This window comes from Notamacropus eugenii, chromosome 4 (assembly GCF_028372415.1).
Source record: "Notamacropus eugenii isolate mMacEug1 chromosome 4, mMacEug1.pri_v2, whole genome shotgun sequence".
Taxonomy (NCBI): domain Eukaryota; kingdom Metazoa; phylum Chordata; class Mammalia; order Diprotodontia; family Macropodidae; genus Notamacropus; species Notamacropus eugenii.
Window position 1 is genome coordinate 190,124,023 of NC_092875.1, and position 27,863 is coordinate 190,151,885.

The 27,863-nt window shown below is 38.4% G+C and overlaps 1 protein-coding gene across 1 annotated transcript in view; it reads left to right on the forward strand.

Moving 5' to 3' along the window:
• CAP2 (cyclase associated actin cytoskeleton regulatory protein 2) overlaps nt 1-27,863 on the forward strand; it is a 165,567-nt gene that overhangs the window by 104,257 nt on the left and 33,447 nt on the right. The window contains exons 5-7 of the mRNA XM_072603923.1: nt 13,033-13,176; nt 13,535-13,620; nt 19,520-19,625. Of these exons, the coding sequence (XP_072460024.1) occupies nt 13,033-13,176; nt 13,535-13,620; nt 19,520-19,625 (336 nt within the window). The remainder of the gene's footprint in view (nt 1-13,032; nt 13,177-13,534; nt 13,621-19,519; nt 19,626-27,863) is intronic.

The window sequence follows — 27,863 nt, forward strand, 5'->3', positions numbered from 1 at the left end:
TAAAACTTCCCTCGAGGAGTCTGGGTAGTTATCTGAAAACTTTTTGAAACTATATTTCTGTCCTCTAATTGTTTTCCCCCACCCAGTGCTAACTCATTGATTTACCTTGTAGACTATAGTTTTATGTATTCATTCACCATTTTTAGAGTAACCTCTCTTTGCAAGTAAGTTTATAGTAGCCTTAAAATGCAATTACCAAGATATTCTTAAGAACGTTGGTATATAGTTGCATTAAAGAGAGCACTAGATTTAGAGTCTGATACCTTATCCGTTTATAACCCGCTTATGTTTTGTGTATCCTGTTTTCCCTGTTGATTTCACTTTGCATCAGTTGACATAAATCTTTCCATGCTTCTCTGTATTCATCATGTTTGTCATTTCTTACAACATAGCAATAATCTATGATGTTTATTTATCACAAGTTTTTCAGCCATCCTCCACTAAATGGGGGATGCCACAAATATGTTGCTCTTAATATGTTGTTCTATATACAACCTTTCTTTCCTTTACTGATCTCCTTGAGGTGTATGCCTCACAGTAGAATCTCTAGTTATAGATAATTGAGGCACTTTCATTGCATAATTTGAAATTGCATTCCGTAATGGTTGTAATAATTCACAGACCCACCAACAATGCATTAGCATCCCTGTATTTCTACAATGTCTGCAAAATTGACTGTCCCCATCTTTTATTATCTTTTACCAATTTTCTGAGAATGAAGTGAAATTGTAGAAGTATTTTGATTTATATTTCTCTTATTATTAGTGATTTGGATCATTCTTTCATATGGTTATTAATGGTTTGCATAAGCCCTCACAACTAACAGTGTCAGAGGTCTTGGTCGATTCTACAAATGTTGTGTACAGACCTCTGTTCTGCTCCTGGCATTTCTGCTGGAGTTGTCAGGCAGCAAACACCATATCAACTGTTCCTCGACCCTTTCTGAAGCTACACTGACTCCCAGGTAGATGACCATCTTCCAGGTGAAGGATCAGCCTATTAAGGAGGACTCTAGCAAGAATTTTGCCAGCAATGACTAAGAGAGAGGCTCCCCTGTGATTGTCACAGGACAGTGTATTCCCTTTATCTTTATAGAGATGGACAATGGCATCATTGAACTCCTGAGGGATAACCTTCTCTTGCCATATAATCTAGAAAATTTTAGTCAACTTTTGTATGAGCAATGGTCCCCCTGCCTTGTAAATCTCAGCTGGAATAGAATCTGCACCAGCTGCTTTGCCACATGAAAGGAGCCTAATGACCTTCAAAGCCTCTTCTTCAGTTGGAAGTTCAGCTAAGGAGATATTGACTTCAACCTGAGGTTAACAGTCAATGGCCTCAGCATTGATTGATGGTGGTCTGTTGAGAACACTATGGAAGTGTTCAGCCCATTTCTCTAGGATCATTAGTCATGAGGGCTTATGGAAAATTATGTCAAAATTTGGTTGCCAAGAGAAGTTCATTAGCATTGTACATCAATTTCATGATGGCATGTTTGCCCGGGTTCTGGATAGTGGATAATGTTCTTGTGCCTTCCTAGTCACCAGTGGAATGAAACAGGGATGTGTGCTTGCTCCTGTGCTTTTTAACATGATGTTTTCAGCCATATTGTCAAATGCTTTCAATGAGGATGAACATGGCATCAAGGTCAACTGCCATACTGATGGTAAGTTCTTCAGTTTGAAAAAGCTACAAGCCGAGACCAAAGTGGAGGGAGTGTTGGTGCATGATTTTTTCTTTGCAGATGATTGTGCGCTCAGTGCAGCCTCTGAAGCTGAGATGCACCAAAGTATGGATCAATTTTCTGCTGCCTGTGTTAATGGCCTAATAATTAACACCAAAAAACACAGGTGCTCCATCAACCAACCACCACACCATCCATACATGGAACCATTGGTTACAACAAATGGAGAAGTTTTGAATGCTGTGGATAAGTTCACTTACCTTGGTAGTGTATTTCCAGGGATGTACACATTGACAATGAGGTTGACACACACATTGCCAGAGCTAGCTCAGTCCTGGGGAGGCTCCGAAGAAAAGTTTGGAAGAGAAGAGGTATTAGACTGACTACCAGACTGAAAGTCTATAGAGCCGTTGTGCTGATCTCATTGTTGTATGCCTGCAAAACATAGACAGTCTACCAGCTCCATGCCAGGAAACTGAATTGCTTCCATTTGAACTGTCTTAGGAAGATCCTGAAGATCACCTGGCAGGATAGGGTATCAGACACTAAGGTCCTTGCTCAAACTAAACTACCAAGCATTCAAACTATGGTTCAGAAAGAGCAACTCCGATGGACTGGACACATTGTTTGAATGCAAAATGTATACTTGTCAAAAAGACTATTTTATGGAGAACTCTCATGGAGCAAGTGATCACACAGTGGTCAGAAGGAGCAGTACAAGGACACTCTCAAGGTCTCTCTCAAGAACTTTGGATTTGATTGCTCAACATGCGAGACACTGGTACAAAACCACTCAGCATGGCACGCCCACATTGGAAAAGGTGCTGTGCTCTGTGAGCAAAGCAGAATTGAAAGAGCACAAAGAAAATGTAGAATGTACAAATTTGGAGTAACCACCCTAAATGTTCACACAGACTACCTGTGCCCAATCTGTGGTAGAGCATTCCGAGCTTATGTTGCTCTGATCAGCCACGATTGGACACATTGAAACTTCACTGTATCATGGTGACATCATTTTGGTCCTCTCTGAGAACGGACAAACAACCAGCCAACCAATAGTTTGCCACTCTTCTTTTCCTAACTATTTGTTCATATCCTTTGACCACTTATTTGTTGGCCAAACCAATTCTAAATCTATGGAAATCCAGCATGAATTCTTAGCATGATATCCATTAGCTTGTTTTTTGTTTAAGTATGTATTTTCATAACTGTATTTCAGTATAAATGGTTTCTTTTATAATTCTCTATACTTTTCTTTTATACACTTAAAAACATCCTAAGAAGGGATATATCTATGACACAAAAAAAGCTTACGAACCCCTGACTGATTTGGCAGAAGGTTGCATCAGCCTTCAGCTCATCAGGATGCAAACTGAGACACATTTTTGGAATTCAGCCAGTCCAGGAATTTGCTTTACTTGACTATGAGTATTTGTTACAAGCATTTTATTTTTTCATTTTGTTTTTCCCAACAGAGGAGGAGGTGGGAGGGAGAGAAAATAGATTTTTTTGTTCATTGAAAAAAGAAAATGAAATTTTAAAAAGAAAAAAGGAAAAGTAACCATGTTGCAATTTAAATTCAAGAAGCCATAAAACCACATTGTCCAATTCCACCTTTATGTGAAAAGATAATGTGCACCAAAGTAAGCTGATAGGGACTTTTCTGAGAGAGCATGTTTTAAGTCCACAGGTAAGGTTAGTGCCAGTTTGGTTTCTTGCCCCACACTCTCTGCTTACATGCCTTGCTCAGTGGTTTACACATAAAACCGAATAAATGTCTCTAGAATCGAGATGTCCAGTCTGACTGCACCTACAGCTATATCTTGAGCACATTGTCATAGCTGGTGCTTCTAATGACGCTTTTAGCAAAGAAATATAATATGGTGTGGTGCAGTGACATAGGAAAGGATTTAGAGCCAGAGTTCCTGGGACGCCTCTCTTCTGCTTCCTCACTATATTACTTTGGGCAGGCCTTTTCCTTTCTTGGGGTTTCTGCTTCCTCATTTGGAAAATAAGGATGGAGGGAGAGAATTAGATGATCTTTAAAGTCTTTCCCAGCTCTAAATGTAAATTTAAATTACACAAGCACAGGATTAAGTGCCCACTGTGGGCATACTATTACTCTAGGTGCTGGATAAGAAACAAAGTTAGCAAGACTGGTTCCTCCACTGGGAATGTATTTTAGTAGGAGGATAAAAGGCACATGTATTGGGCAGCTAGGTGGTACAGTGGATAGAGTATTGGACCTGAAGTCTGGAAGACACATCTTCCTGAGTTCAAATCTGGCCTTAGACACTTATGCGGTGTGTGACCCTGGGCAAATCACTTAATCCTATTTGCCTCAGTTTCCATATCTATAAAATGAGTTGGAGAAGGAGATGGCAAACTACTCCAGTATCTTTGCAAGAAAAACTGGAATGGGATCACAAAAAGTTAGACACAACTAAAGTGATTGAACAACAAAAAGACATGTATGTGAATAACTATAAGAGCAAAAAAATAAGTACATTGTGAGGACATAGACATCCTATTCTAAGAGTTAACCAAAAGGAGGGATCTCTTTTAGCTTAGGGTGATTAGGAAAGACACACCAGAAGAGGATGTAGAAAGATAAATAGGATCTTAGTAAGCAGACCCAGGAAGGAGAGCATTATGGAGTTTTGGATCAATCTAAGCAAAGGTATGGAGGCAGGAATGTAACCTGTTAAAGGGACAGTAAGTACTTTGGTTTTGCTATGGCACAGAATATAAGACAAAGAGACATGTGTCATAAGCCAGAGAGGCAGAATGTAGCTTAATTGGTAGGGGACTTGAGTATCAAGCTAAAAAGTTTAGCCTTTACTCAGTAAACAACTGAAAGTATTTAGGTATTTGAGGTGACATAGTGAGACTTGTCTATCCAGAAGATGAATTTGTCAGTAGTGGGTAGGTTGGATGAATTAGATCAACAAACAATGAGATAATGTTCTGTGTACTTTAAGACAATGAGGAGCTACATAGTATATTTTAGAAAGATTTTCATCAAAAATAGTTTAAAAGTTCTAGCACTTGAAGCCCTAACCCTTCATTATTTGGAAAACTTGGCTATTCAAAAGCATGATTTGTGTAAGGATTCTAGGTGATCCAAGGTTTTACTATATAAAATTAAATTTTTAAAGCACAAAAGAAGCCTACAGGATTCAGGAAAAGGGTAGGCTTTTAATTAGGATCCCTAGAAAAATGAAATGATAAATGAAGCTTTCTGGGGACATTTTGTCAAATATTTTCCAAAATATTTGTCAAAGTACATTTTATCAGTTCACTGCATGTAGCAAGCACTAATTACACTTTGATTTGATTTGAGTTCTGTGCAATTTTGGCAAATGTTTTTGTGAAAGTTTTCATTAGACAGTTTCAGAAATTTCACAAGAGTTTTGTGACCAGTGAGGAGAACTTGGAATGAGTATATTGATGGACAGCTGCCTTGAGGAAGTAGCTACAAAAACATTGCTTCCTCCAGTTGTCCACAAACAAAAATTTATTTTGCTTCCAGTTGTAATAAATTTTTCTGTTTAGGCCTATTTCCCAGGAGTATAGACGTACATACCTGTAACAAATGTTTGGGATGTAAAAATATGGTTAGAGGATACATTTGTTCATGGAAGCAAGGGTCTAATTTAGAAAGTATTTGCCTATGCATAGACGGTTAGAGAAGGGTATTTACTGGTGCCAAGTATCACCTATGCTACTGAGACTAGAGACAGGCTGGGCAGCAGAAGTAACAGCTGATTAGTGATGGTGCCTCAGCCTGGAGTGAAATTAGATGAATGGACTTGAATAAAGGAAGATTGTGGCAAAGGGTGTAAGCTGCGTGCAAGGAGGTTGAAGCAAAAAACGAAAAAAGCTATCAGTATTACCGCTGAAAGTGTATGTGCTGCAGCTTCCCCCGGTATGAGATGAGCCTTGGAGGAACTCTTTTTCCATACTCTGGCAGCTATTATGAGATCAGGGACACAGTTAAAGCCAGAACAAGGGAAAGGCTTTTTATTTCACTGCTGGCCTGCTGATCCAGAATAATGCATAGTGCACCCAGGGGATTCTGGAGGCATCAATGCAAGAAAACTCTGAACACTCCAGGAAATCATCCTCATTAATAACTGTCATACAAGTTGTGAGTTTAAACATCCCACTTCTGTGCTATGTTTGGGAGACTGAACAACAAGGAACCAGACTCCAACCTGAGAGGGGATTTAATGCCACAAAGGTTTGGAAGTGAGAAGTGAATAGAGATGGTACTTTCTTTGTGTGCAGTGCTTTTGGTGTTGCCATGCTTCTGTTGAATTTAATTAAATTATTTGCTTGATTATGACATTGAGTTTTGAATGACTAAAACAGATCCAATCCAGATCTGAAAAGACTAGGAGAAACCAATTTCTATTTGGTACACAGGGACTTGAGTTAATGAGTGTTGAGCAGTCAGTGTTAGACTAAACATGGTCATAATAGGGAAGGAGTGGAGTGCTGGGTGATTGGTATTCCATATATCTTTCATTTCTCAGATGTTCATGGAAGAGCCTATGACGCATAAACACATAAATGTACTGTTGCCCTTGTTCATACATGGAACTACCTATGAGTTATTCCAGAATAGATTTTCCTCCACCTTCCTAGTGATCAGAAATAAGAATCAACATTTCAGGAGGCTGTTGTGTGTATTCATTAGCATCTGTAAGTGATCTTGATCTTTGAGTAAAACCTCCACAGCTTTTAAAAGGTGACCGCTGATGCAAGCATTTTTTAAGTTAACAGTACCTGTTATGTGGCAAACACTGTGCTAAGTGGTGAGAATGGAAAGAAAGGCAGAAATCAGTCCCTGATCTCAAGAAACTCGTCATCCACAACTTGGAAACAACTATAGACACCAAACAACTATATGATTACTCATTACTAGTTTGCTGAAAACTTGTATCAACCATGAACATTGTCAAGGTTATTTTCTTTTTAAATTTATTTTCAGTTGATAGAACAAAACAGTCATTTCCATGACAATACAATAAAAAAGACAATTGCACATAAAAGTGCAGATCTACCATGTACAACTTGCTATTCCTTCCAAATATTCAACAGTTATCATGTAAATTTCTTCTTTTCTTCCCTACCCCTACTCTAGAGATGGCTACCATTAGATACAAATAGGGGTGTGTGTGTGTGTGTGTGTGTGTGTATAAATTTATTCTATACATACTTCTATCTATGTATATCAGTTCTTTCTGTGGATGCAGATAGCATCTTCATATGTCCTTTATTTTTAATTTGTGTATTTATAATAGTCAAAATGATTTGGTTGCTCAAGGTCTTTCTTAAAACAGTCTTGCTGTTATTGTACACAGTGTTCTGCTCACTTTGCTCTTCATCATTTCATGCAAGTCTTTCCGTGCCTTTTTAAGATCATTGAGCTCATCATTTCTTATAGCACAGAAGTATTCCATCACAACCATACATCATAACTTGTTCAGCCATGCCCCAATTGATGGGGATTCCTGCAATTCCTAGTTCTTTGCCATCACAGAGGAAGCTGGTATAAACATTCCACTCACATTCTAAGTTATAATCACCATTTGTGAATTTCCCTCCGTCTTATTTTTATTCACTATTTTATTTTTCAGTCTCTCTTTTTACTCTCTTCTTGTGACCTTATCTTCTCCCCCCCCCACTTCACCCACCCCTTCCATTCTTTTCAAAGGCTTGAAAAATATGGCAAGAGATTAATATGGTATTTCTTACACAGCAGTTGCATTTAGTTGAAAAACAAATTATGACTGAAGTCATAATGGCAAACATTTGCAGTATCTATGCCAGGATTCTTAAATTATTCTTAAATAATTGAGTCCCTGTCCACCAGTGACAGGTCATTTTTTATAACATGTGCCCAAGACATATTTAAGGTTTTTTTAAACTGAGCTTCTTGGATTCATCCCTTTAAACTGTTAATATTTTTACATAAATTTGGAGCATATATTCTACCACTTCTAAGCTATCTTAACGTCAATTGCTACAAAAGTATTATTCTTTTTAGATATAATTACAGATTAATCTATTTTCTATCTGCTCTACAACCAAGTAAGGATTTCTGCTTCCAGAATTAATAGATTATTTTTAATCTGTGGCCACACTCGTCATTGACATGAAAGCATACTCTTCTTATTGGTTAAACAAAAGCACAACTTAAGGCAAAATATTACAAGGGACGCTTAGTTCCATAGAAACAATGTTATCAATGGGCTATGTAGTCATGACATGGGAAGAAAGGGAGGAAAAAGTGGTCTTGGGCAGGTGCCTCAGTGAGACAAATGTAAACTCTTAAACTCTAGCCTTGGGATAGGGTTGGATTGAGCAGAGTACCTGAAGAATCCTTAAATATAGAGGAACTTGAGGGAGAACTAAAATTAGAATATGAGTTGTTGAAGATAGCAGCACAAGGGAAGACAGGAAGTCTTTGGGGTCCAACAAGGATGTGGACTGGATTAGGCTTGAAGACTGGACTAATAGTGAATGTCACAAAAGGTTGGTTTTTTAAACATTAAAGGGACATTTGGTTAGAATATGTTACCATGTCTATTCTGTCTGTGAGGTCTTTTTTCTTTTTGATGCAAAAAGATCTCTCCTTTTGAAATTTTTTTAGCTCAACAGAAATCCATTTCCTTACTTCACTTTCTATTCCATTGTAAAAGAAAAACAAATTCTTCCTAGCAAATATATATAATCAAGCAAAACAAATTCCCTCATGGATAGGTTCAAAAAAAATCTCTCCTTCTTTGCCCTAAATCCATCACTTCTTTGACAGGAAGTGAATAATATGCTTCATCATTAGTACTCTGAAATCATGTATGATCATTGCATGGATTGGAATTCCTACACTGTTCATAGTGTCTTTATAGTGTGGTTATTATTGAATAAATTGTTCTAGTTCTGTTCATTTAGTTCATCAGTTTTTAAACGCCTTCAAAATACTCATTTTTGAATTATCAGTGTCATAGTACAAATTGTTTTTCTGGGTCTTCTTACTTCATTCTGCATCAGTTCTGCATACAGATCTTTTAAATTCTCTTTAAAATTCTCTATTTCCCCATTTTTTACATCACAACAGCATTCCATCATATTTATATAGCACAATTTGCTCCTATTTGGAGAATTCTGAGCTGTTCCTCACAAAGAGCATAGAGTGATTTTCACCATAATCCCCCAGGTAAACTCTTTGCTGTAGCTAGATGAGGTCAGCCCTTAGCTTTAGTTATTTCTATAAAACAATTCAGTTATTCTTGGGACTAAGTTGAGATGAGAATGATAATACATATCAATCTTTCAGCTCTAAGGTAGAAGTTAAGGTCACATAGACCTTGTAAGTCTTGGAATACTCTTTGAAATAGAGTGATGTACTGTGGGACAAATATATCTCTCAGAAACATTTTTTAAAGTTGCTTTTGGATAGGGAATGAAGTAGATAGCTGATTTCTGGCGCATTAAGCATTTTAAGTGCCTGAAGTCCAAAATAGAAATCCTTATCTTTCCTTTAAAACTCATCACTCTTCCATACTTCCCTATTTCTGTCGAAGACACCACCATCCTTCCAGTCACACATGTTTACAACCTTCGTGTTAGCCTCAATTCCTCTCTCTCCCTCACCCCACAGATTCAGTCAGTTGCCAAATCTTGCCACTTCTACCTCTACCATTTCTCTCAAAAATATCTCCTCCATACTTACCTAACCACCAAACTAGTTCAGGCCCTTATCTCTTTTTGCCTGGACCATTGTAACAACCTCCTAATTGATCTCTTTGTACTGTCTCTCCCCAGTTTAATCCATCCTACACAGTTCTATAATGATTTTCTGAAAGTGCAGGTCTGATCATGTGATTCCCCTCTTCAGTAAACTGCAGTGGCTCCCTATTACTTTTAGGATCAAATAAAAAGTCCTGTGGTTTGGCTTTTAAAATCCTTCACAACCTGATCCTAACTTACTTTTCCCACCTTGTTACACACAAGTTCCCTTCCTTTATTCTGTAGCCCAGCCAGAGGGAACTTCTTGCTATTCGTTATAGGTGACATTTCATCTTTCATCTTTGTGTCTGTGTGGTACCCGACCTCCATGTGTGGGCTGCTCTCCCTTCTTACCTCATCCTGTGAGAATGTGGTTTATTTTCCTTCAAAACTCAGCTCAAATGCCACTTCCTACATGAAGCCTAGCTTGATTTTTCCTAGCTGCTAGTACCCTGCACTGCAAAATTACCTTGTATTAATGTTATCTCTATTTTGCATATACTTATAAGGGCAACTAGATGGTGCAGTGGATAGAGCAATGAACCTGGAGTCAGGAAGACTCATCTTCCTGAGTTCAAAACTGGTCTCAGACACTTAGTAGCTTTGTGACCCAGAGCAAGTCACTTAACCCTATTTGTCTCAGTTTCCTCATCTATTAAAATGAGCTGGAGAAGGAAATGGCAAACCACTTTAGTATCTTTGCCAAGAAAACCTCAAATGGGGTCGTGAAGATTTATACAGGACTGAAATGACTCAACAACAACAGTATTCTTATGTGCTCAGGATGCCTTCCTCCTAATAGAATGTTGCCTCCCAGCAGGCAGGCAGCAGTGGTTACATTTTTGGTTTTGTATCCTCAGCACCTAACACAGTGTCTGGTACATAGTAGGAACTTAATACTTATTACTTGATTGACTCCAGTTAGAATCTATACATACGTAGTTCCTGAAATCTCTGGACTATAGAAATGTAGAAAGTTCCTTTCCTCCCTTGCTTAGGACCGACTTTAGCTTTGCAAAACATAACTTTGCCTTAGGAAAGTGAGTAAAGGAAGCCTGAAGAAACATTGAGTGCATAGTGGGCTCATTACAGATATATCTAACCAATGAGTGCTTGGGTTGTTAACTAAATAAGGAAAGATCCCACTAAAACTCTAAATAAAGAAATCCTTGAAACCTACTAAGTGACCGATCCTCCTCTTTTCTTAGGGAAAAGTTCTGTTTCAATTCACTTCAACAAATATCATTGAGTACCTACTATGTGTTCAACACTGAAATAGCTAAAAGGATCTCTTTATCAGCATTCTCCCTCATTAGCCCTCTGTGAAGGTTTTCTGGAAACAGACCATAAAGCGAACAACATTCTCTCTCTGTTTTGAATCCCCACTGCAAAAGTTCAAGATGAGCTGGAGAATGTAAACATACTTTAAATTGTAGGAGAAAACTGTTGGCACAGAATAAAAGCTTTGGTGTTTATTAGAACAGGCTCATAGCTGTGGCACTCAGTACTTCCAGCCTTACATGTTTAATTCAGGAAAAAGGGGGAAAAAAACAGTTCTGATTTTCTGCACGCTATTGTCAAACTGAGGCAGGAGCAGACTTTCTCAATCTTTATGATGTCTTGATCAGATAACTGATATAAAAGATCTTCCAAAATCCTCTGTCTTCTCAAACTTTATGGTTTGTTCTTGGGAAGTCAGAGATAAACAAGAATAGACTTAATAAATCTATCTAATGTTATAAATACATAAGCCCTGGTTGTTTTTCTCTGAGGGCAGTAGGCCAGCAATCAGCAACAATTCCGTTCTCCTGGCTTTTCTCAAAGGGTCCCCGAATTAAGGCTATTGTGGCTTTGCAGATTGTTGCAGCTGGGGTCTCTAATGTGGCAACCACACATCAAAATTTGGTACCTTTTGAGAGAATACTGTGAGAGACTCCTGATCATGCATTGACTGCTTTCAGTAGAAGAAAATGTTTGCTTTTTAAACACTGATTCCAAGAAGGCTTTTCTCAAGCCTGTCTTGTAGCTTGTTGTTCGGTCATTTTAGTTATATCTAAATCTTTGTGACCCTGTTTGGGGTTTTCTTGGCAGAGATACTGGAGTGGTTTGTCATGTCCTTCTCCAGCTCATTTTACAGATAAGGAAACTGAGGCAAACAGGGTGACTTCCCCAGGGTCATACGTCTAGTAAGTATCTGAGGTCAAATTTGAACTTGGGTCCTCCTGATTCTTGGCCTGGCGCTCTATCCACTGCACCGTCTTACCTGCCTCTGTGCCACATAGCTGCCCCCATCTTCAGCTATAGAACCTGCCAAAGTTCATAATTATCTCCAAGAAACATCACTTCAAATTCCTCTCCCTTACAAAGCACCTTAAACTCCTACAATAATGGAAGCTATCAAACTTATTAAAGTTCTTAACTCACCGTGTGGGTCTCTCCTATATGTCAGTCAACCAGCATTTATGAAACACTATGTGCTAGGTGCTAGGCTAAGAGATAATGCAAAAAAAAGGCCCTGCCCTCAAGGAACTCACAGTCTAATGGGAGAGAACAAAACCCAAATGGAAGATGAAAAGCAGAGTTGGGAGGAGAAGACATAGACAGGTTTTAATTAAATACAGCTCACATCTCTTCAGTTGCTCATATCAAGGCTTTAGAGGTTACCAAGTGGCATATCCCAAAGGAGACATGATTGGGTAGTAGGGAGCCATTTTATTTACTCCTTAAAATTTAGAAGGAGGCAGAGGAGAGAATGCAAGAGAGAAACTGTGAAATATAGCATTGCTATAGTGACTATTACAGCAGTATGTTTCCACTTGACTGGCATGTCAAATGATTGATTCAGCAGAAGTCGCTATGTCTAATAATTATGGGCCAAGTTTACACAGCATCCAGGGACTTTAAAGTTTGGCAAGTATTATGAATGAGTTTACATTGTTTTGAAAGACAAGCCAGATCATTCCAACTAGAAGAAAAACGGTTTTAGTTTTGAGTTACTCATGGTGTTTTCAGGATAGTTCAGATTATTCTGGAAGAAGGTCATAATGGAAAGTACATTGGATGTGGTATAAAAAAAAACTGGGTTCTAGTCAGTTCTGTGTGATCTGGGGACAAGTCATTTCTTTATGGCCAGGATCTGGTTTCCTCATTTGCCAAGTAGAATAATTCTTGAGCAGCTTACTTCACAGGATCCTCAAAAGAAAGCATATTTACCAAATGTTAGACGAACATAAGAGCTCTTCTTCTTGGTGTCTCTTTTCCCTATATGTATTCTAGACCTTGGCTACATAAAAGGGTTTTGATGCTATTATTTTTTTACATCTTAGAAGATAATACTATTAACCTGGAAAAATATGTGAATTTTTGAAAATTTGGAAGTTGTCTCGGGGGAAGAAAATAACTCATTCTGTTCTAGAAACTTCACATATGTTTACTTAAAAGCACCAGACAAATGGAAAATCCTGGCAGCTTCTGATTAAGCCAACATGGATGGAGCATCTTTGTTTCTGTTCTGTCTTCAATAACAATATTTCATATTTGGCTATTTGCAGAATGATGTGGCTGCACTTCTCAAACCAATATCGGAAAAGATTCAGGAAATACAAACTTTCAGAGAGAGAAATCGGGGGAGTCAAATGTTTAATCATCTTTCAGCTGTGAGTGAAAGCATCCCTGCACTAGGGTGGATAGCAGTGGTAAGTCTGCACCATCATTTGGGAATTCCTCATCTTGGCACTCTTTTGGTAGTTGATGACACAACTAATATTTATACATGTAAAAAGATAGAAGCTCCATCTTCCTGTTTCTTCATCTTTAGCCTGATGCATTAACAGAGGCTTTTTCCTCTTTCTTTTCAGCCTACACTAAATTCTTATTCTGCTTAACATGTTCTATGCGATCTATGAAATCACCCTCCCTAGCCTTAATGCGCTCATTTTTTGCTTAATGACTTTAAAGTATCACCATTTCCACTGCTTATCTTTTTTTCTCTGAACCATTTTCTTGCTTTGTTATTTTTTCTTCTATGCTGGGGTGATGGTGCTGTTCTCTTAGTCCCCCAAACCAGGTCCTTATGTCAAGGAGATGAATGATGCTGCTACATTTTATACTAACAGGGTCTTAAAGGACTACAAGCACAGGTATGTTGCCTTATTTTTATTGTCCTTACTTTGGGGTTGATCATTTAGAAGTAGCTGTGCTACTGTTGTTTAGCAGAGTCCATGAATTCTTTCAGAAATCTTTGAAATTCAATTTGTTTTTAGAGAGACAAAACAAAATAAAAAATGAAACAAATATCCAGATATTTAAAATATCACTTCTTTATTACTCTTGTGGTGAGCAACTTCACCAATTTTGTGTACATTGTGTGTTTTCCCCATTTTTGCTGTAATCTAAAAATTAGTCACATTTCTACAAGTGTCTTAAGGTTTACAAAGGGCTTTGATCACAACAGTTACAAGAGGGTTGATAATGTGCAAGTATTATTATCCACATTTTGCAGATGAGGAAACCAAGACCCAGAGCATTTTTAGTGACTTCTAGCTGGTCTCAGAGCAGGGGGTGCAAATCTTGTGGTCTTTACTCTTTCCAGTATATACACTATTTTGTATTTCCTTTAGTAATATCAGTTTATAAATGTCAGTAATTTGTAAAAGTCGGGAAAGGAGAAATCACAAAATGGAGCCATGTAAAGAGGAAGAGGACAGATGAGAGGGAGATCCTGGTTTGAGATAATAAGATGAAGAATCACGGGATCTGAGATTTAGAAGTGCTCTCAGAAATTTTGGAGGCTGCCATATCATACTTACTATCAACTTCTATTGAGCTCAGAGTCCACCAAAAAGCGTTCTCATGTTCTTTCCAGGAGCTGTTGTCTAACATTGTCTTTCTCTGTCATGTATCTGATGCCACCGAGTTTAACTTGTGTAAAACAAGTACCTTGTATTTATCCATTTACATATTCATTACATATATCCACATGAAATGCCATCTTATTTGATTTAACTCATTGTTCTGCTCCATCAAGATATTTGTGGGTCCTGCCTGTCATCTAGCATGTTAGGAATCCCTCCCATATTGGCCTCATCTGAAAATCTGATAAACACTATCCATGCCTTCATCCAAGGCATCAATAGAAATATGCAATAGGACCAGAGTCAGAAAACTGGGACACTTTACCACCTCTCTTCAAGATGACATTGAGTAATTCAAAATCAAAGTACCCATAGTGTCTTCTAGTCCAAATCTTTTTTGTCTTACCCAAAAGAAACCCTTTGTTAAGTGCTTGGCTGAAGTCTAAGTAATCTTTATCTATATCATTACTCTCAACTATCGGCAGCAGTTAAGTGTCACAGTGGATAGAATTCTGAGCCTGGAGTCAGAAAGACCTGAGTTCAAGTCCAGCCTTAGACACTTACTAGTTGTATCCTGGAGAAGTCACTTCACCCTGTTTACCTCAGTTTTCTCATCTATAAAATGAGCTGGAGAAGGAAATGGCAAACCACTCCATTATCTCTGCCAAGAAAACCCCAAATGGGGTCATGAAACCTCTTCACTTGGGAGGGATACCACTATCATTTTTGTCACAAAACTGTATATTTCAGGTGAAAATGAATTTGAGGGATTGAATTATTAAGATCCTACTTCCCCTTACCAGCATAGATCTAAAAGTGAGAATGAGAGGAAGTAAGCACATTGTATAATTAAATAAATTACTATTTCAAGTGGCAAATGAAACAAATAAGAATTATAAATATTATGAGAATGTATAGTACACTTTGTAATACACTTTTCACATTGCTCATCTTTAGCAATTACTTATTTTAAATTTTGGCTGATATTTCCTCGTAAACTATGACACCATCACTGCTGTCACAGAGAGCAGACACATTTTGATTAAACATCATGGTCCGTATGCACTCATGCCAAGTTCATCCTGAACTCTGGGAGTTCTGCTTGGATGACTCTACAAAAAGGACCCGGCATCTTCATTGTTCTCAGTAGCAATGGCTCTTTGTGGCACAGGAGTTCCCCAAGGTCTGTCATGCTCCCCTTTCTCTCCTGGTAACATAACTACTCATACAGAGAGTTTTGGGTGTGTTCATTTCCCCAGACATTCTGAATCCAAATTGTCTCTGGTGTCTTAGATGTCATAGAACATTATAACATGAATTACTTGATGGCAGTGAGATTGTAAGTCATTTTTACTTTTTAAAACATGAAAGCAGTAATTGCTGAAAGGTCACCTTCATATTAGTGACTACTGGGGTTAAAAAAAAATATGTCTGTTGGTACACACACACAGAGTGAGTCAAGTTACTTAAACCATGTTTAGCATCAATTCAGAGGGCCACTAGGCTTATCCTACATGAATATAAAGAAGACACTTGGCATCACTCAGCCTTCCTTATTTTTCCTATGTACCAGCTTAGAAATGTTCTGTTTTCCCTTTAGTGTGTCCTCCTCTTTCCGCACCTCACTTCCTAAGCATTACTTCTTTCCTGTGTATTAATGGCGGGGGGTCAGGTAAGGTGGGAAGTAGCAGTACCTCTTACCCGCTGGCATCTCAGCTGCAGTGCTGAGAAATTGAGGCTTCCTCTTCTGTCAGAGTTAGCATTCTGATACCACAAAAAGAATCTGGGGCTGCTCTGTAAATGTCAGAATTTGGCTGGAAAGTGTATTTCTGGCAACATCAAGGGCAAATCTATTCTAAGCCTTGTGGAATAACTGCCAAGAGAACCCATTCACTTTGTTTCCAGTAAAACTAGAACCCTGGCCATAAACTCTCCCATCATTGCCAGGGACAGACCACCCTAGGGATGCAGAATACTCTATATCCCACCACCCTGAGTGACCACCTGCTTTCTTTTTTTAATATATATTTTATTTTTCCACAATTACATGTTAAAACATTTTTAACGTTTTTTTTAGTTTTGAGTTCCAAATTCCATCCCTCCCTCTTACCCACCCCTCCCACCTCCTTGAGACAGTAAGCAATCAGATATAGGTTTACATGTGCAGTAATGTAAAGCATTTCCATATTAGTCATCTTGTACAAGAAGACTCAAATAAAAGAAAAAGAATGAAATAAAGTGAAAAATAGCATGCTGTATTCAAACAATATCAGTTCTTTCTCTGTATTGCAGATGGGCCCAAGCGTGCTTCATTCTTCTACTATTTCACAGTTTCACTCAGGGCCTACAGAAAATTTTCACAACTGAATCTTGTTGAACACTGTGGTTACTGAGCAGTTTTTACCTTTTTAAAAACAGCACCAGAATTGAAAGACAGGCTGATGACCTCTGCCTGTCCTCCTTTAGCATCTTCATTAAAGGACTGTACATACAGCGGCTTTCTGCTTGTTATCAAATAAGTGTATCAACTGACTGATACTTCCCCTGAGTGAGGGACCAGAATAAGCGGGTTGGTTTGGCTTCATCACTATCTTTTGTCCATATGTTATCCCAGGTGCAGATTTTTCCATGGTAATTGTGGCTGGTTCTGTTTATCTTTCAGTTAGCTCTAGCCCAAGGGTTCTTAACATTTTTTGGCAGCCTAGCTAAGTCTATGGATCCTTTCTCAGAATGATGTTTTTAAATGTTTTTAAATCCATAGAACAAAAGATATGATAGCAAAGGAGACCAGTTATATTGAAATACTTACCAAAATGTAGATTAAAAACAAGTTCATGAACCCTAGGTAAGAACCACTGTTCTAGCAGGTCATGGAAGCATTTTGAAAATAATCCACCAAAGAGAGCAATAAGAACTTCATGAGGAGGCAGACAGGGTGGATAGTTTAGAAATTAACATGTTGAATTTATTATATGCTTTTTAATAAAGCAAGCCAGACATGATATTCATTTTTATGTATAATCCTCATGGTCTTCTCTGTACTTGGGAATGCTCATAGTCATAGGTTTGTCAAGTTCAGAAAAACAAAAAATAAAAATCATTTTAAAATACAGGTAAATACATGCATCTAACTTTGTAAGTCTCCCTTTCCAACACTTTATAAATTAGAACCTGAACACTGATGGCCTGGTCCATCAAGTTAAAGTAAGACAAGCTTATCATGGTGAAAAAAATTGGTTTTACCACCCCCACCCCAGGTTTACATGGACTTGAAATCAGGAAAACTTAGGTTCAAATCCTTCTTTTAATACAATGTCACCACTGACAGGCTAAACTCAGGAAGCTTCAGCTCTTTCAGATTGCAAAGTGAAAATAACAATACTTCTATCTACCCCAGAGAATTGCTTTCAGACACAAATGAGATTACGTATAACAGGGGCTTGGCAAATTTTAGAAGTGCTGCCTCAGTGTCAGTGTTTATTATCATCATTATAAAAATATACTCAGTGTATATAGTACACACACACATAGACACATATATGTATGTATGTGTGCGCATATATATATGCACATGTATGGTATTTGTTCAATATATGCCTCATTTTTTCTCCCAAATTTGGCTTATGAAACACCAGAGCAAAGCCTCTTATCATGCCCCTTCTGTCCTCTACCTCACCTTGGATAAGAGGCAGAAGTCACATGGAAGTCACAAAGAGGTCCCCACTACTCTATTTTTTTCCTCTAGTTGAATGTGGTCTGCAGAGTTTCCTGTGTGAGGCTGCCCTGCCTGGGCTCCAGGGCAGCTTTACCCCACACCTCCCCTGCTTTTCCATTGTCTAGTCCCCTTTTTACACGGTAAATAGATTTTTATGCAGCAGTTTTGTGTACTTATTTTTTTTTTCACAAAAAATCACCACATGAAATTGTAATTATTTATTTATACCTTTTCATTTTATCCTTTTAAAAGAGCTCTCATTAAAAGAATACAGTCTGTATTGTTGGGGCAGTTTTTAAAAGCAGTATGGTACCTCCATGTGCATACGTGCGTATACACATTTGTGTGTATTTATTGAAGAAAGTTTTAAAAATTAAGCAGATCCTAAGTTAAAACTAAGTCTTACATGAGATCCATGAATACATAAAAGCTTGTCCGTATTTGGGGAAATGGAACAAATTTCCAAATTTATCCCACTTAATTTGGGATTTCTTTTGCTTCTTTTTACCTGGCTGGATTTATTTGGATGAAACATCTTCTTAAAAAAGTAGAAGGTCCAAAAAGCTAGACTTAGCTTGTTTACATTTTCATGGCTATAAAGCATTGTGCACACCGGTGACACTTTAGAAATCAACAGCCAACTTCAGAGGAGGAAGTAAAGGCCACAGCTGGACTGGCTGTAACTGTGATCACCTCAAGTTTTGGTCAGAAGAGGGAAGGATGGTCCAGTGGTTATGGCCATCTCCCCACTCCTAGTTCACCAGATGAATTGGACAGTGAAGAACGTGTTCAGATTTAGGAAGTCAGTATTTTTTCCACTAGGATTTTTCCACAATGGGCATTCCAGAGTTCTAAAGAGGCACTTAAAGGGATAAAAAATCCTTCCTCAAAATGGGTGACCAATGTTACTGTATTCAGTAACTGATTTTGTTCACTTCGTTGTGATTTAATATATTAGAATACTCTATAAATTTAAAGAACTAATAAACACAGTATTTGTTGCCTTGAAAAGAAAAAAAGAAATAAGCAGCCAGATAAAATCCTTCAGAGGTGCCTCTCAAGAAAGACAAGAAAGCTGCATAGTTATTACATCAGCTTGATTGGTATAGACCTGGAGGTCACACGTGGCTTTCTAGATCATTGGATATGGCCTTTTGACTGGGTCCAAGTTTTAGAGAACAAATCCTTTTATTAAGGGGATTTGTTCTGTGAAATTCGGATTTGGTCAGAAGGTTGCACTTGAGGACCTAGAGGGCCAACATGTGGTCTCAAGGCCACAGGTTCCCCACCCCTGGTATAGATAGATCAGATCTAGAATATGCAGATGATTTCCACTCTTAGAGATAAATGGGGAAGAAGAAATGGAAATAGCAAATAGAAAAAGGTCTTTTGGATTAGTAGGTATAAATATAGCATTAAAACAAAATCACCACTGTCTTACATGATTCTGTCTTTCTCCCACTGATTAAGTGACTTACGCCATGTGGATTGGGTGAAGTCCTACCTGAATATCTGGACTGAGCTTCAAGCATACATCAAGGAACACCATACCACAGGCCTTTCTTGGAGCAAGACTGTAAGTGTTGCATTACTTTTTGTGTAGCACCCATGACTTCTCATCCATGAGTCCAAGAAAGTGAACCCAGGTTTTTGGTACTACTTAAGTCAGAATCTTCTCTTGAAAATAACTCATAACTTGTATATTGCCTTTTAATAAATTAGAGGATTCCCCCTTGCTAAATGTGTGTGTGTGTTCGTCCTTCATTGCTGAAGAAGACCATGCCATCAGAGAAATGATGACACAACTTGCACTTGACTTTGTTTTGAGTGAGGGAGGGCTGCTGAATGAATGAATGGAGCATTTATTAAGTACTGTGTGCCAAACATTGTTTCAAGATTCTGGGGATACAAATACCCCCAATAAAGAGAGAGAGACCAAGACGGAAAAAGAAATAGAGAGAGACAGAGAGAGAGAGACCTTGCCTTCAAGGAGCTTACCTTGTGATAGGAGGAGATGACACATACAGGGGAGAGGTAACCAGGGAAGGATGAAATCATGAGGATGATGAATGGAACCTTGGGCCACTGAATGAGGTGCCCTTTCCAGAAGCAATGGAAGTATTGATTTGTTTACCAGGTAACCGGGCAAGAGGTACCAGGTAGAGAAGGGAAAGAGGAACAGAATCGGTGGGAAGACAGGAAGTAGGAAGACAGTGTAGTTAGATGCCTGATACTCTTACCAACCAGTATGACACCAAGGAGCAAGCCAAGGATCCATTTGGGGGAGTCCATAGTGGAAAGGGTATAAGTGACCAGTTCTGGTACTGGAATGGTGAGAGACAGTAGAGAAATGGAGATAGTAATAGGAGGCTGATAAAGTGTCAACATGCATCTAACTGCCACTTGAATTTGGAGGTTTTTAAGTTTTATAGAACTTCCTCTACCATATTTCTTCTTTTTAATAATTTCATTACTGGAGAGTGTTGGTGTGACTTCACATAGAAATTTTTTTTAACTAGAAGGTTTACCATCCGTTTCCATTAAGAGCGGTTATTTGACATTTCTCATCAAAGGGGGGCTCTCCTCTTCCTTGGCTGTCTTTCTTCCCTACCTAACCTTTCAGACTGTTGGAGGTTGGGGTTAGTGCTGAAGTGTGAATACCATGGCAGAGGCTGTGGTCGTGCAAGGGAACCTGGGGCTTCTAAGTTTGTTCAGGCTTTTGAGTCGCTTGCCCTAAGTCTCCTCTTACGAAGTTTAAATATTCAGTGTTCTGTGTTCACTTTCCCTACTGTGCAGCAGCAGCCGCAGCAGCAATATCACTGCCATTTATATATAGCACGTACGCTGCATCAGGCACTGTGCTAGGCACTTCACAAGAATTATTCCATCTGATCCTCACAGCAACCCTGGAAAGCAGATGCTATTATTAATTCCCATTTTACAGATGAGGAAACTGACGTAAATAGAGTTAAATTACTTGCCTGGCCACACAACTAGTAAATATCTAAGGTCACCTCTGATCTTGTCTTTCTGACACCAGGCTCGGCATGCTGTCTACTGTACCATCTAACTGCCTAAATAAACAGAGAAAGGGAAAAAACAGTTCACAACACGTGTAACTTTTCCTTCTGTTGTGTTCTCACAGTTTATGAGAAAAGAACCTCACATTAAAAAGTTTGATAAGAAGGATTGTGTGTGTAGTGTATGATAGTAACTACTGCATCTCTTTTTAAGCACCACCTATAAGGAAATTGCCTGCTCAAGGCTGATTTCATATCACTATCATTATAAATTTATTTGCTATAAAAAAGAAACAGCTAGGTCTTTGCAACAGTAAAGTAACCAATAACAGGTTATGCTTAAAGACTAATGAATTGACAGTCAAGATTCCTTGGATTAATTACTGTCTCATTGTATGATAATGTCAACAAACTTTGAACATGAATTTCTCAGACTATAAATGGAATTGCTCTCATAATGCAATAAAGTGAAAATAACCTGAAAATAAAAATAAATTAAACTGTATTGAAAGTCTTAGATAAAATGAGTTGTATTAAATAGTGGTGCTATGAAGTTTAATTTATGTGTATATAATATTTATAAAATTTGTTTTAATCAGACAAAATCTACTTTCTCACCCTCCTATCTCCTGCCCCAGTTGAGCGCACAGGAAGCACTAAATCTGTTACAGACACATATAGTCACTCAAAACAGCTTTCTATACTGGCTGTGTCCAAAAGGATACTTCTCTCGTTCACACCTGTCTGTTAATAAGGTGTGATTAGTCCCCTGGAGGCGTAGTTGGTCAGTGCGCTGATAGTTCATTCAGCACATTTGTATCTCATCACATTTATATATCATAATTTGGCTGTGATTTCCTAATTTATGGGAGCACCCCCTCAGATTCCCATTCTTTGCCAAACTCCAGAAGAGTTATAGATACTTTTATACATCCTTATAATTTGTTTGCTTAGGTCTCATCCCTCCCTTAATCTGTCCTCCCTCTAATTCTCCTTCCCCACCTCTCCCCTTTCCCTCCTGTTTTCTTGTTGGGTAAAATGTGTTTCCATATCCCAAATATGCATATGTGCTTGTGTATTTTTCATGTTTTTGACCAGTTGAAAGTGAGGTTTTGGCCAGATGAAAGTGAGGTTGAATGTGAGCCCTCCACCTACTCAGATCTTCCTCCTTGTTTGTATGTGTACCTTGATTATTTATGTGAGATAAATAATCCCCTCTCCCCTCCGTTCCAGTGTATTCCTCTTCCCCTCTCTTTCCATTCTTACGATCATCAAGAACCACTCCCAGGTGCTGACTAATTGATCTTCCTCTGTGACTGTTGATGATGACAGTGTTCAGTGGGGACACGCATATCATCTCCTCACATTTGAATATAAGCGGATTGTCCTTATTTAATTCTTTATCATTGTTTATTCAGCTTTACCTTTTCTTGTTTCTCCTCACTCCTGTATTTGAACTTCAAGAGTTTCTTTGCAGCTCTGGTCTTTACATCAGGAATGCTCAGGGTCTCCCTGCTTGGAAACACCACCCCCATACGCAGGTCCCCTTTTCAGTCAACTCTGGATCTGTGACCTAGTACTGGGTAGTGACAAAGCCTCCGGTTGGTACCTGTCTCTATCTCAGTGCCTCACTGTGGGGCTGATGGTACCCTTGTAGGGGTCTGAGACCTTCCCTTAAGCTATTGTACTGGAGGACTTCATGCAGCAAGCTCCCATTCCCATCAGTCCCCTGTGTCCACAGACCTTCCTGTCCCTTTCCCTATGCCAATCTAGGCTGGACAAATGACTCGCTGTGACACTTTCTGAATTTCCTCATCAAGATTTGCTCTAACGCATTTTCTAGATCTGTTTAGAGACATTTTTATGAAGGGAACTCACCATACTACTTCTTACCATTTCACCATCTTGGCTCTACTTTCTTGGTGCTATGGAGTTTCAAAGAGAAAAGTGAAAAGTAAATGATTCATTAAAGAAAAATATTTAGTCTTTACTTGATGTTAATGTATATTCAAACTTGCTATTAGCTGGGAACAAAGATACTGTGTAGCATAAGTACTTAGTATAAGAAATTGGGGGCCAACATGTATAATTATAGAAATATTCCATTCAAATAATTGATCCTTTACGAGGAGTTGCGTCTGTTTCAGTTCATGAAGGAAAAGGTGATAGTTCTGCCCCAGCACTGAGTAAGAGTATTTTTTATGGAAAGAACAGAAACAGTACTGTTCACTATGTGTACAGAAACTTTGATGGCATGGTCATAAACTTGTTTTGCTGATATTCACACCTTTCTTCCACGGGATCTGCCAGAAAGTATACAAAGTACTAGAGATTTTGTATGTAGATATTAGAGTGTTTGTGAGTCTTTTTGATGTAGTCTTAAGAAACTTATTAGTTGTACCTGATTTGGATGGGTAGGTATACAGAATTCTGTCCATCTCTAAACTCTGCAGTTTTGTGTATTATTTTCATACCTTTTCCTGAAGAATTCTTTGTAATTTTTTTTGTCTCTACCCCAGATTCCAAAAATACATTTTCATGCATGGTTTGAAAAATGTGAGACCATGATAGGACTCTAGAGAGTGACAGAATAAATGGCAACACAGTCTGCTCTCATAAATAATCAAATAGATTTCTTCTCACTTATGCTCTTTAGGACACAACAAAAAAAAATGAATGACAGTTATAATACGAAATCACAGAGCCCTTGCAAAGGAGGGCAAAAGGGGCTTTTAACAGTTTTCATGGGAAATAACAACTTTAGGAGGAATTAATTAATCAAATGGCCATTGGGAGGTTTTTTAAAATTCCATTTTGATATAGAAGTAACTTACAGTCAGGTTTTTATTCTTTCATACAAGCGTCACAAAGATAGCAAACCTCAGCTTAATATCTTCAGTGCTTTCCACTGTTGCCAATTTGTTTTTCTTCTTTTTCCTTAAATTGGATTGAGAAGTAAGAGGAAGTAAACTTGTGTGTGATGGCATCTTTTTTTTTTTTTTTAAGTAATTGACAGATATGCTCTGAGAATTCAGGTTTCCCAAGGAACATTTCTCTTGAAAAATAACTGTCCTCTCTTCTGTGCTCACAGTTGGAGCCACATTTGCTTGTTACCACTTCTTAACCTTTGCATTTGGTCTGCAGCTGTACCAGGCAACTGTTGTTTCTTTCAGTTGTCACTGCTGAAATGTAAGATTTTTTGAGTGATCTCTCTTAGAACAATGTGTTGGGGGGGAGGAAGAGAGAGTGTGTGTCTGCATGTACCCACAAGTGTGCACCAATGTAGGCATAACAGAATGAACAGCTGTGGAGAATTCCACCAACAATTCCTTGTGGATGCTTAGATTTACGGTGGTGACAGTCTTTCTCACTTCAGCAGCCTCTCCTTGTAGCATGAAAGCAGTTGCTGAATGGATACACTTTAATGAGTTCTCTTGAGCCCACTTAATACCAAAAGCTACTTATAGTTTGTATTTAAACTTGGTCACCGAGCAATCCTTCATGTTAGGTTTATATCGCATTCTTCAAAGTTATGTTCTGAAGGAATTTTAGGTGTTATTTAAGATGGTCTCTTGGCACATAGATAATAGGGTTTGTTGCCCCCAGCTAATCAAATGTGGGATATATCATAAGTATCCTTGGGCAGTGTTGTCCAATGAAGTGAATAGAGAAGAAAGATAAAGGTCAATTCTTCACATCTGGGGTTTCTTGAGAAATTCATGTTTCTTCCATGAATTATCCAAATCATTGCCCATATCTTTATTTTGTTTCATTCTGCACAACTTTTATCTAAGAAAGATCAAGAGAAGGCTAGTGAATAAGAAAGGAAACAAATATTTCCTTACCTTTGTGTTATCAAACTTAATCAGTATTTCTGTTTTTTCTGTTACCTCTTCTTGCTGAATTATTTTATTCTGTGAACACTTAGGTCCTTTACCATAATTTACATGCATTCAATACATATCCACACATATGTTAATGTCTAATAAATGAATGGAATCATGTATTAAGCACTTATTATATGCCAAACACAGTTTTATGGGAAACATTAATGGGTTTTCACAGTCAAAGAATTTATCACCCAATGCCCAGCCTTCTAGTAAAAAAAAGATTTCTCCGTATTTAACTAGGCTGACCCTCAAACTGTCAATAGGAAATCATCCAAAGGCTTTCCAGAATGGCAGACCCTTCTAGAGCTTCCTCTCCCTGGCACAGTCTTTGAGAATCCAAGGTCACCCCCATACAACAGTTAAGCATCAAAGTAGGCATTTTCCATACCCACATGGCATGGGAAGCACCATGAGCAAGACAGATATGAAAAACATGGAGAATGCAAAATCTTGCCACGGTTGCTGATTATTGACCATTTTCAGAAAAACAAATACAAACTAGGGTAGGAATGAGAATATTACACTATATGACCTTCCCTCCCGTGACCAAATACATCTTCCTTCTTTTACAGCGTTCTTTCTGAACACTGCTTTCCTAAAGTTGCCATTACTTTTCTTGTTAATGTATTGCTTAATGTAAAAGTCAATTCTCCACCAACAAAGTGAAGCAGATAAAAAAAAAATCTGCCTTTAACCTAAATTAAGATTTAGCCAAGGGGTATCCATATCCAAACCCCCTATAAATAATGAATACTTGGTAGCATATCATTAAATATCTATGCCTTGACAGTTTTCAGATGTTTGGGCTCTTCCCACTGTCTTTCCTGAGACACTTGTATAGTAGCAAAGAGATCCACACTTTAGTTTTAAAAGTCTCATTTAGAATTGGGGCCAGTCTTATGACTTGCCTTTGCTAAACAAGCTAGAAGATAGGAAGAAGAAAGGAAGAGGAGGTAGGAAAGCCCCTCCCTTAGCAGATTGGACAGTTTGAAAAGGTGAGACTCCTTCTTCACTGTCATGATGGTGGGCTCTGGTTCTTAGGTGTTTCTGACCACACTGATAGGCAGCCTTCTTTATTGCTTTATTAAAGTAGCTCAACCTTTGAGAGTAAATCCTTTGATTAGAAGGCTCCACAGGTGACCTGTGGCTTTCATTCTTTTATGTGAAAGGAGAATAATGTAATGGGGGGGAGGGGAGAATACACATGACTGTGGCTAGTTCACAGTGGCACTGTGAATATCAACAATTCACAACAAAGTGCCGGAAGCAGAGATAACTACAGCTGGGTAGGAAGTGATAATAGATAGAACCTTAAAAATGAAGGCTGGCAATCCAATGGTATGTGTAGATTGAATCAGAGAAGTCAGAGTCACCATTCATTTCTTCATTTATTCGTTCATTCATTCATTTCACAAATATTGATCGATTACTCCATTCAAAGTGCTATGGAGAAATTTTAAAAGAAAAATGTGACAGATAACTATTCGTGACCTCAAAGAATAATGGATATTTATTTAAGGGTTTTGAACAAGAGTAGATGATGACACAATCAGAAGAGGAAAGTAACAGCTATGCTATGCTAGATCGGTCGGAGGAAGAAGGAAAGAGGACATAGAGATAATTTAGTACATTATTGAAGCATTACATGAGAGGGGTCATTAAAATCTGAACTAGGGTGGCAACAGGTGGAATGGAAAGGAAGGGATCCTAAGATCATAGATTCAGTGTCAACAGGGACCTCAGAAGCCATCTAGCCCCCTTCCCCAAAATTTCATGGATGAGGAAACAAGGGGCATTTGGTGACTTGCCCAAAGTCGCACGGGTAATATCAGAGGGGGAAGTTGAACCCAGGTCTGTTGATTCCTGTGGGACCGGACCTGGAGAGAGAGGTCAGGGAGAGATTTGGGAAACTCAAATGAGATAATATATAGCACTTTGCAAACCTTAATGTGCTGTATAAATGCCAGTTATTATTACTATTTTTAGCCCAGGATTACCAAGACTCCAGTCTTCATCACCTGAGCCTTCTGCTGCACTCCTGCTGAGCTTCAGCAGTATTTGTGGAACAAAACAGGGGCCTGCTAATGAATGTGTAACAGCCCAGCTGGGGGTGGGGGAGGGAATGTATTGCACACATACTTTAAAATTTAATCTGCATTATTAATATTTTCTTAAGCCTGGAAAGTCAAGAAAACAATAAATCAAGCCCTGATTTGTAACCTTCTGAGGTGTAAATGCTCACTGAAAATTTAATAATCCTCTCTTAGTTATTAGAGCTGACTCCAGCACATCCCTGGGTTAGAATTAATAATGCGAATTTGGGAGTCATCTGCATAGAAGTGATTTTTGAGTGAGCATGATGACCACAGAAAGAGTATAGGAAAGAAAAGGGTCATCTCAGGACAGAATTTGGGGAAAGCCCACAAGGAGGGGTCCAAAGAAAGAAAAGAAGTCAGTAAAGGAGCCAGAAAGATAGAAGAACCAGAACACCGAAGTGTCATGGAACCAAAGAAAGACATTACTTTAAGATGAGGGAGAGCTCGGTAGTACCAGATACTATGGAAAGCTCATAGAGTATTAGGATTTGGGGGATGGGGAAGGAATGGATTTGGCAATTAGGAGATAATTAATGATTTTCCAGAGAAAAGTTTCAATCAAAGCCAGATTGCAAAGCGAATGGTGAGGAAAGTGGAGGCAGTGAGGGTAGATTATTCATTTGAAAAGTTTCAATATGGTTGATTGTTTATTTTTCAAGGACTAAGTATCCAATTTAACAACTTATTCAGGCTTTTTCCTCTTGTATCTTCCTGCCCTTTGGTTATGTTACTGCTTTTTATACTAGGAAATGGAAAAGGAAAAACATCAGAGCTGGTCCAGGAGGCATCTGGACCAGCCCATACCTCA